Here is an 11,206-nt window from a genome sequence, read left to right as displayed (position 1 = left end):
TTAATTGTTCGACACATAAAGACAACTAAACGGTTTCCAAATTTTAAGTGAATTTTAAACAATAAAGAGAATAACGGGTTCTAATTCCGACATTTATGCCGTAAATAATGTCACATTGTTATTGAAAAAGAAATGACTGAAGATATGCCTGTATTGTCCAATAAGTTCAAACGCCCAAAAGAAACCAAAGAAATGTATCATGATTAGCAAACTTTGCGCAGTTTACACTGATGATTGACTATCACTCTTTTTCTTTAAAAAACAAAACAGATTTCTTGTTTTACTTGAGTGATCATTTGGTTCAATTTTAATAGTGATCGGAGATAAGTTTTAGGTAGACAGAAATTCTTTTAACACCAAAGGAGAATATGAAAATCTAGTTCAACCTAACGAGCCTAAAATCGATTGGCCAACCCAATCACATTATAATCAGAGAATTTACAACCCAAAATCGGAGTAACTAATGCTAACTACTCTCTTTGTAATACATGTTTTCGCATTTATAGAGAACTTGAAGAAGAGAGTTTCAAACACTCACTCTGGCATCTCTTAAGGCAGATGTCATTCCAGTTGGGTACTTGATGTTGGTTTACACAGACAGTGCGCACGCACGCATCAGCACACGCATCAAGCTCAGATACACCGCAGACGGTAACACAAGTATCAGGAATTGGGTCCTTTGAGAATGCACCAACCTTTTTCAGCATTCTCTTCGACGTGCATACCCTTTCGCAGACAAAAATCTCATCAGAACTCTTCTCCCTTCCTCTAGCGCTCTTTAATCTCTGCTCTTCGGCGTGCCTTTTCTTCACTCGAAATGCTTGTCCTGCAACCACTGCAGGGATAGCAGCTAGGAGGGACCACCACACTTCCACCATCACAAATGCAGGGGTCAACTTCTTCTTCAGCAGCCTAATAGAAAAAGGAAAATACAATGAACTTAGATAATCATTTAGTCATCATTGCAATGTCAGTTTACACATTACTTCGTAAAATCTACAGGTCACTTCGACTTAACAAATGAAGTTATGTTATATATACATAATAACAAAAGTCGAAAAATTCAGATCATCACGAGACAATCCTCGAATTGCATATAGGAAGAGACAATATCAATAGCAACAAAATGCCTATACCAGAAGTTCTAGAGAAAAATTTATTAATCCCACGCATAAACAAAAGGCCACAGACAAAACGTGCAAGCATTAGTCCAACATTTACTGTAATCAATTCCTAACACGAGACCATAAGCAAGCGGACTCATATCATCTGATACACAAACAGTAACAGGAAAGATTGCTACAAGAATGCCTGAGTGTCCATCAGGCATTTTTGTTTTCGTTAATATGTTCAAAACATTATTGCCATCACCTACAAAAACATTTGAACATTCTGTTTTCCCTATAAACAAAATCTTCCAACAAAAAATATTACTCTTACAGTTGGTTTTAGAATCCAATGCAGAGTGCAAGGAAAACTGCTTCAGCTTCAGGGCTACAGGTTCTTCTGCACTTGAAAAATCAACTGCAGAAGCGGGGCCTCTCTCTCAGGTTCCATTGGTAGGCCTAGATATTCACGTCAAGTAGACATTTGTTTGGCCAACTCTTAGCACATCGCCACCACCAAGGACATGACCAGATGAAGTAATTTCAAGAAAAACAACCCAGTTGAAGCACAATAATGCAATTAATCCATCGTTACCGAAAACCAGTATATTCACGTCCTCAGTATCTCTTTTGTAATGATCCATTACTCGATTTTTTTTCTCCCTAACTCGCTGTACTTTTGCGAAATTGATCAGTTACTGGCACCTAGTAAATGAAGAAAATAATCCACACAGCTAGAATTTCATCCTAAACCCTGAACCCTAAACCCTAAATGTCACAAATAAATATAATACATGAATGCCTAGATTTAGTAAACGTACACAAAAAAATTACAGTCTCAAACACTCAAACGTGACATTTCTTCAAGAATTATAGCGGATCGCAACCTCTCGTATACAATCCATGTAAATACCAAGACTTGTCCGCATCAGAATTTTGCACAAAAGAACAAAAATTACAGAGAAGAATCCACAATCACAAAAATAAAACCAAATTTCAGTGCTGGAAAGGACATAAATTGATTCAAATTTCTGGAGAAATGGAAGAGTAACTCACTGAAAAGTTTGAAGCTTTGGAGTGGGAGTAAATTTGGGGGCGTTTGTGAAGTTGCGGAGCTTCTGGATGTGCTTGTGAATGCCGTGAAGGTGAAGAGCGTCTGAGGTAGTGACTGAGTCGACTGACCAGTGAGAAGGCTTTTAAATTTTTTCCGGTTCGAATTGGGCTTGGGCTCGGGCTCCTCAGGCTTACACAAACGAAAATAATAAGAGGGCTCAAGGCCCATTTACGATAGACAGAAGAGGCCAAGCCCAATTCCTAATATAAGTGGAATCTTCAAAGATTTATGAAGAAAAAAGAAAATTTAATTAAAAAAATGCTTTATTAAACATCATGATAATGTATGTAGGATATCACAAACCATTCAAATCCAAACATGAATATCATGAACTATAGTTGTGTTTTTATTATAAAAGACACGCGGCATAATTACTATCAGAGGACATAAAATACAAAGATGCATTACCGTCAACACTTTACTAAATACCGAAACTACCAAAAGAAAAATACAATACACTAGGCAGTGTCCATTATCGATGCGGGACTCTGTTAAAAAACCTTAAAAAAACAAACTACTTCGAGATAGGGAAATAGATCGCCGCACATGCTTAAACCTTAATATACACCAACTATTTTGAACATAAAATGATATTAATAAAAACCAACGCATGAAGAATCAAACCTAGACGTAAGATTAAAAAGGGACACTGCTTACCACCATAACACAAATGAATTGGTGATATTCCATTTAGTTGTTGGTTATTTATATTTAACCAACATAATATATATTTTTTTTCGGGACACCCTAGACGGCCCTTTTCCGGCTGCCCTCAAGGCAGCCTTGGTGGTTCCGATCATCAGCCCCCGGCTCCAACATCGATAAACAACGCAAGAAGTTGCATCGATACATCCCAAATGGTAACTGACTATATATTAGTGTAAATAAATCACAGTAAACTGGCATGCATTGGCCAAATGAAATATATGGCTTGGTGACAATGACAAATCTCTAGCCAATGTGGGAAGAGGGAGAGAAAGTGAACATTAAACGAACTTATTTCTCTCCCAAATGATTATGTGAGGTTGTAACTAATAAATCGTTTGTTAGGATGAAACTTTATTTAATTGAAATTAAGTTCTATTTGACTTGCTAAACTTTTTATCTTCTGAAAAATTTAATCTTTCAAGTCAATTAGAATGCGTTAGATGTGTTAATGTTTAGAAGATTAAAACTTTTAAAATGTTGAACGTTTTTCAAAAATGTGTTGAAGAAGCTTAAACCGACAAAACCAAACTGAATCAAAACGAATAATGGTTTGGTTTGGTTTGATTTGAATGGTGGTATTGGTCAAAACCGAACCAAACCAAACCGAACTGTTGAATGCTTGTTGGTTTTGTTCTATTTTTTGTGTCAAAACTGAATCAAATCAGTCCGCCCCCACCCTTATTAGTAGCAAACTTCTTATTTGACAATTGTTTGATATCGGATGGTACCAAAACTGATCGGAATGGGATCGGTTTGGTATCAAAACTTAACATGGACAAAACCGAACCATGCCAAACTGAGCGAGAATTTTGGTTTTGGTTTTAGAATAAGTCCACCCCTGAACCGTACAAGAAGTAGAAAAATGCATGGAATAAAGATATACCAACTAAATAGTCTTACATATCGAAAGGCTGAACCTTTGAAAAACTAAAAAAATATTGTATAGAAGAATTAACAAAGAAAGAAACTACATAGGTTGCACAAAAGAAGTAACATGTTGTAATTTAGTGTTTTTGACTCATTTTTTTAATTTCTCGCATTTATATATTTGAGTCATATACAAATATACATTGGGGTTATAAAAGCTATTGGGGGTATGAGTATCCAATGACCTCATGTTGGCTCCATCCCATAAAATATTTTTCATCCCCGTAAAGGCATGAAACCCTAATCTTATAAAGCAAAAAGAAATATATACTTAGAATTTTATTTCAGAATTTATTTCTATCAAAAGTTTCACATTATTAGTGCATCGCTTCAAATCCAATCAAACAAAAAATGGAAAAATTCTGGCCTTTAAAAAGAACAAAGAATGGAACAATAATTCCAAACATATGTGCATGCTAATTTACAAAAATACTACATCCTTGAGCTTAATTCAGGTATACTTGACAACATCATTGAGAATATAGACTAAAAGCAATGAAATTGGGTATAGAAGGTAGGCCAAGAATGAGGTCCAAAGGGAAAAGGTGGAGACAAAGCTTGCAATGAAACCCATTACTGTGCAAACAATTAAAACTACCAAGACTTCAGCAGAAAAATCCCAAATCATTTCACGAGCATAAATTATAGCTAGCAGCACAGAAAATCCTAGAACATTGTTCATAAACACCCCACCATAAATCTGCATCCAAATAAATATGTTCCACATAAAACATGAAAAAAAAAAATATTAGGTTTTATTTAATTGAAAATGAAAGAAAAAATACGAAAATTAGGCACAATGACAAACCTCAGAAAATGTCAAAGATGTGGTTCTTGGAGTTTTTTTTGAAGCTGCCTTAATTGCTGAAGTGGCTTGTCTGGCATTAGTTGCCAAGGGGACTAGCACAAATGCTACAACGAAAGAAGGGATGCTTGCAGCTATGGACAAATTCTGAACACTATCTATAAGAGGTTCTGCTAAAACTGCCAATACAACAAACCCTAGAACCAAATATGTTATAGCTTTCACCCAAGCCCATATTGACTTGTCTATAGCTCCAACACTGCTTTTCTCTTCATCCACCAACTTATCTGTTTCTTCCCAAGTTCTCTACACAATCATTTAAAAAAATTAAGCTTAACATCTGTAATCATGTAAACTACAGCTTGATCCATGCGCACAAAACTTTTCTTTTTGTATCTTTAACGAGAGTGATTTCTATATATGTGTCAGACGAACGATTTGCATATAAGGAGAAATCAGTTTCTTATAGGATAAGAAGCTCAGCAGTGTTCATTTCAATTCCTTTCCCTTATATAGTTCACAGAGTTACTTACTTGGTAGATATCGTCCTCAGATTCAGGTGAAGGAGGAGCTTGATCGTTGGATTTGTTTATCCATTTTGTTAATCCAGCAACAAATTCTTCCTCGCTAATCAACTGGTCTCCACTTGTGTCAAGTTCTTCTATCAGTTTTACAACTGATTCATCCACGTTTCCCGGAATTTTACCAAACTTGATATCCCCAATCAGTTTTCTCAATTCTGATTGGGATATGAAATTATTTCCATCAAGATCAATCTTTTCAAACAACCTGTTTTTCCATGTTGAAGAAGGTGGTCAGTAGGCTCAATGCCACAGCAATATAGAGTAACAGATTGTCTCTCCTGCGCACCGGGGGTGTGCATGGGTTGTACATGACCTGATTTAAACTTGGTAATTACCACCATCAGTGGGGTTAGGATATTCAAACTATTATTTCTCTTTTTCTATAGCCAATTTGGGACTCAATACGCCCCTTCACGTGGGACCCAATTACTGGGTCACACATGGGAGGTCCACACCTTGGCAACCACTTGGAGCCAAGGGGACTCATCTTACACGCAGGGCCAAGGAACTCACCCATCATGTGACAATATGTATGGACCCGCTCTTTGGCTCTAATACCATGTAAAATTATCAGAGAGACGGGGCAATGACCCACTTCCAACAACACTCATACCGTCCTTAACTTGGTAATTACCACTTGCACAATCCGTCAAATGTGAGGTTTTATCACAAAAGGTCTCGGTGTTAGTTGAGTAGGATTAGGATATTTAAACTATTATTTCTCTTTTTCTATAGCCAATATGGGACTCAACACAACATTCTATGATGCCACGAGAACATAAATGTATACATAGCAACCAACCAATTAGTCTATGGTACCCTTTAAAAAAGGGTACTAGTTACTCTTTAATTAGACGAAATGTAGTTCGAACCTTCTAATATTTGGTATGTCAGGCATGCCATCGTTTGTGACAATGCTTCGGAGTGAATTGCTTTGGACATGTCTTAGAACTTCTGACATTAAGTCCTTCTTTATTTCACGTTCTCTTCTTCTATTTATAATCCAAGGTTGAAAGACCTGCTCATCAGATATAAATTATTGAGTAAAATGGACGTAAGTTAATATGAAATAGGCAAATGATCTTTTTCACATAATGCATTTCATTAAAGTTCGTACTATAATCTGGGCATGCATGATATATAGGCCTCATTTCAAGGTGTGTTGAAAGAAGAAATGAAAAATTGGAGGCCAACTTGGAGGTAGTTGAGTTACCTCATATATGTTCTCCAACGATCTTTCTGTATTTTGTTTATGCACTGACTTGATCTCCTCAATCCATTTTGTGAAGCCATTGATGAATTCGTCTTTATTAATTTTCCCATCATTATCTAGATCAAACTGTTTCATCACTTCTTCTGTTCCTTTATCCTTGTCATCTTCTGTTGATTTGAATTTGATTTCACGAAGAAGTTCTCTTACTTCAGAAAGTGATATGTAATTGTCACCATCTTCGTCTACTTCCTCAAACAGCCTGCAATGTTTAGTTGGTGACCAATCAAACAATACCCCTATTTATGCAATTCCACATGACCAAGGCATTATTTGATTAGCAAATTTGGTGACTCTTAACACTGGCAAGATTCAACGAGACCTCACCTTCTTATAGCAGTTATATTTGGTGCCCCTCTTACGGTGAGGACTCTTGCCAGAGCATGTTTTTGGACATGTTGTAAAATGCTTGAAACCAAATACCCATGTTTCACAAATTCTAATCTTCTTTTTTGAACCCAGGGCCGGAAGATCTGTAAGGTTTTAGAAGTAAATATTTTACATGAATACTCCAAAGACATCAATATATATATAATAGTAATAATATTATTAGTTCATACATTGAGATATTCATGAATGCGTACCTGATAAATGAAGTACAATAATAGGAATACAACAGAAACACTGAGAGCAGTCAAGATTGCAATGCGTTCCCCGGAAGAGGATGGAAAGATTTTTGCCATTTGCATGATAAGAAATGGTATTACTGAACAAACCATAATCCTTGCAAGGGAGCTGGTCTCTGAATCCGTAGTAATACCCCAATCTATATATGGATTCAAAGGAGTTAAAAAATGTAATAACAAGTTGTCCATGGACATTCTTCTCTAAGGTAGTGAGGAGGCTGAAGGCTGACCTGTCAAAGATGCAGAGAGTCTTTTCCATGAAAAAGAGGATGAATTTGAATCATTGGGAGCCGTAGACCTTAGATTATTTGAAAACTCTTGGCTACTGACTATTACACAGGTCCCCCATAGTATTGTTAAGCTCAAAATTGATGATCCAGCCAATAACCCAACTCCAGTATAGACATATTCCTGAGCAATCTCCTTGGAGTTAAAAAAACCAGAAGCTGCGTGAAGAAGGTGAAGGGTTACATAAAAGGGTGTAATTATGCAATATAACTTCTGTTCAAAAAAAAAAATTTATGTTACTTTTTTTGCTTCTTTTTTTTTTTTTTTTTTTTTTTTTTTTTTTTTTTTTTTTTACAGAAAGACAACTGGTAGCAAGTCAAAATTAAGTTACTTATTGTGTGGTTTAACCGAACTCCCCTGCCCTTAATGTAAAATATATAGTCGTACTAAAAAAAAAAAAGTATAATTCTACAATATTAATTTAAGTAGTTAAAGAAAATCAATGAGTTTAATTGATTGCAACTTTTAAATCCGGTAGTGTGGTGGTGAGATTAATAATTTAAGGGTGGTTTGATAATTATTTTTATTTTTAATTTTTAATTTGTGTGTTACTGACAAAAAATAAATACATGAAAGAAACGAGGGATGAAGAATAATGGATGAGGGATGGTGCGAGACTTGTAGAATAAATCAACACATTGGAAAAATAAAAGACCTTGCATGTGCTTATAAGAAATTGGATTACTCCCTAAATTGCTAATTGGTTTTATGGTGCAATCTCAACTTTCTTCTCGGTATAAGAGTAGGTTGTCCCATAGTTGAAGTTTAACGGTCACACTTGCTTCACGTCTCCCGATCTATGTTGTACACATGCTAAACTTGAAAATTCGCTATACATGAGGATATGTGTTAAAAGTGAATCCCACATCGAAAAAAGGCGGGATCCGCAATTGGGCTATCTACTCTCTATATTTCCAATTGATTTACGGTAAAATATCAAAAAAACCAATTTTCTTCACAAAGAAGAACACACAAATAAAAACTAAAATTATTTTCACTTTCAAAATTTTGTTTTAATTTCTTCTTTCTCCCATCACCCTTTTTCATCTTTTATTTTCCCTATATCTATGCACAAACATGAACAAATAGTTATCAACGAGCTTCAAATCTTTTGTACCCAAGACTATATGGCCTCTATGTCTCTTGCTCTAAGAGTACCCATTTCCGTCACGCCGACCACAGTCACCAACACGGCCCCCTCACTCGAGGGCCACCACCTCTCTCTCGGAGGGTTTGGGGTATGAATCTAGGAATATCTGAATCTGATTCATTTTCACATTTAAGTTTTTTTTTTCTCCTTTGTGGATGTGTGTTTTATTTCAAATCTGGGGCTTGTAATTTTGGAACTTTGGATTCTTTATTTATTCACAATCCTTGGGTCTAGTGTACTTAGTTGCTCTGTATACTCAAGTTTTAACTCTGGCCCCGCTGATATCTTGACATATGTTTTATTGATTTAAAACGTAATAGACGTGTTAATTAATTTTTAAAATGTAATCAGTGTGTTAATTAATTTTTCTTAAGTTTAAAAAACAAAGAACATATGATATATTTTGATTGCGTCAAATCAAATAGTGAGTATACAATATATTCATTAGTGAGTACTTAAATATTATTAATTATTAATTATTTCCTTTACTTAATTCGCAAACAATCCCTTACAATTGTCATCACACTAATCAATGCCTACGAAAGTTGACTTTAAAATGGGTTTCTTGAGTCTTGGTCTTACGATTTTTATTCTTTTTTTTTTTAAGTATATTGTTTACAACACGATTAGCCAACCTAAGTCATTCAGCAAATCTTCTATTAAATAATTGTGTAATATTTTTCTTCCTAATAAAATAATTGTATAATTAATTATATATTGTGGTTCACTAATTTGATAACATGTGTGCATATCACAACTCACAAGCTAGTATATATTATGCATGTCCTTATTCTATGAAGATTTTTCACGGAATGATCAAAATGATTGATTGTGGACAAACTCAGAGATCAATTCTATCTATTTCAAATCTCAATGATCAAAATGAGGAGTTATGCAAATCTCATGAACTATTTTAACTAAAAAACCTTTTGCACCACAGTTAAGTGATGGTAGTGTATGAAACCCAATAAATACCTGGTGGACCTCGAAGACTTACAATTTAAATTCTGAATGTCTTTCATATTAACAGTTGGCATCCCTCATATCCAACTATATACTCTAATTATATTCATTAACAACAATTTCAAGGAATTTTGGATATTTGTGACTGTAATTAGGTTAATTTTTTTTTTTTACGTTTTGAAAAAAAAGAGAATAACTGTTGACAAGTCACGGTTATCTACTATTTCTAGGCCCGGAGAGGCTTTGAGAAATTTTGGATATCTGTAATTATGTTTATCCAAGGGAACTATTATTAGCATTCCAAAAATCTCATTCTACACTCCTTATAAATGTATTTTTCTTTCTAATTATAGAAAGTTTGGAGTGCCAAATGAGATTTTTGAAGTGCTAATAACAATTCCCTTATCCAATAATTAACAATTCGATGATATAACATATGAGATAGATTGGCATTCAAGACAATATTCAATTAAATTATGTACATAGCACATTAATCATATATCAAATCTAATTCATTTGCTACGTTGTGTGATCAATAGCACATGATCGTGAATGTTGGACATTCGTTTCATGCAACAAGTGTATGAAAGTTTTTCTCCATACGAAAGGAAGTCAAAATAAGCAGACAAGTAAAACACATTTAGCAGATCATCATCTATGATTTGTGACAACAAGAAAGAAGATAAAAATTTGTGAATTGTGTATGGAAATTAAGAAGAATAAGAAAATTTGCATACCAAGAAGTAAAAGAGACTCAGGAAGGGCACCGATGACGTGAAATGCACTAGCACCAAACACACCAGGACCCAAGATCTTGAAAATCTGTTCACCTCCAGCAGCCAAATAAGACTCACCATGAAACAACAAGTATTCATACACCACCATTAGAAACACATGCCCAAAAACACTGTTGGAGCATGGCAAGAACCCGTAAAGCTGCTCGCACGATGACTCTGTTGAATCGATATTCTCAATTCTTTTGAGAAGTAACAGGGAGCTGCTGCTTTGATTTTGATATTCATGATCTATACCATCTGAAACCAATTGGGAAGACGAAGTACCCTGAGTATTGAGTCCAAAAGAACGACCTCTGACTTCCACCGTTATTACAAGAAGAACAAAAACTACCCAATATGCAGTTTTGGTGATGTTGCTCATTGATGATCTTCTCTCTTCTTGATCTGCTAGAAAAGAGGACGGGAGCTAGAGGATGATATGGAAGTTGATTATTTTATATTTTCATGTCAATTGTCATGCTTATGAGCTTAGAAAAGTATACGGAAGACCAATGTGCGTAAATAAGGTCAATCGTTAAATTGCTGATTTTTCAGTGGTTAGAGAAGATTTTTTGTGACTTTATTCCAAATCAGAAACACCCAAGCAGCCAACTGTCATAAGAATAAGGAGAAGTAATAAAAAGCCCCTCACAGGAAAAAGTTATTCAGTACTACGATCTGGTGGTATTCTTCTTCACTTAGAAGTGAGAAGTCTTAGGTTCGAATTTCGTGGATGGCGAATTCGATACCAAATCAGGTTGCCTATTGTACGGCTTAGACGAACTCCCCCTTCCCTTAGTGTAAAATATCGATGTACTAAGAAAAAAAAAAGTGACTATTGTCTACAAATTTAGTCTTTCTAGCGCTATCCCTCACAAAATGTTTAAGA

At 35.1% G+C, this 11,206-nt stretch overlaps 2 protein-coding genes across 3 annotated transcripts; both read right to left on the bottom strand.

Moving 5' to 3' along the window:
* Positions 1-405: 405 nt before the first annotated feature.
* LOC137716453 (uncharacterized protein At5g64816) lies at positions 406-2,261 on the bottom strand. Of its 2 annotated transcripts, none has more exons than XM_068455914.1 (2): positions 2,163-2,261; positions 406-912 (listed from the first exon to the last, which is right to left on the bottom strand). In XM_068455914.1, exon 2 carries the CDS (start codon positions 876-878, stop codon positions 501-503), a length of 378 nt encoding a protein of 125 aa, XP_068312015.1. In that variant the 5' UTR covers positions 879-912; positions 2,163-2,261; the 3' UTR covers positions 406-500. The 2 variants fall into 2 exon arrangements, with proteins under 2 accessions (XP_068312015.1, XP_068312016.1); XM_068455915.1 differs by lacking the exon at positions 2,163-2,261 and adding an exon at positions 1,441-2,132.
* Positions 2,262-4,271: 2,010 nt separating this feature from the next.
* LOC137715200 (sodium/calcium exchanger NCL1-like) lies at positions 4,272-10,699 on the bottom strand. The gene is made up of 9 exons (XM_068454442.1): positions 10,279-10,699; positions 7,371-7,586; positions 7,099-7,280; positions 6,842-6,987; positions 6,458-6,716; positions 6,117-6,262; positions 5,194-5,449; positions 4,664-4,966; positions 4,272-4,555 (listed from the first exon to the last, which is right to left on the bottom strand). Exons 1-9 carry the CDS (start codon positions 10,697-10,699, stop codon positions 4,307-4,309), a joined length of 2,178 nt encoding a protein of 725 aa, XP_068310543.1. The 3' UTR covers positions 4,272-4,306.
* Positions 10,700-11,206: the final 507 nt, after the last annotated feature.

This window comes from Pyrus communis, chromosome 14 (assembly GCF_963583255.1).
Source record: "Pyrus communis chromosome 14, drPyrComm1.1, whole genome shotgun sequence".
Classification (NCBI taxonomy): domain Eukaryota; kingdom Viridiplantae; phylum Streptophyta; class Magnoliopsida; order Rosales; family Rosaceae; genus Pyrus; species Pyrus communis.
Note: the sequence above shows the minus strand (reverse complement) of the source record. Positions and strands in the feature narration are given on the sequence as shown.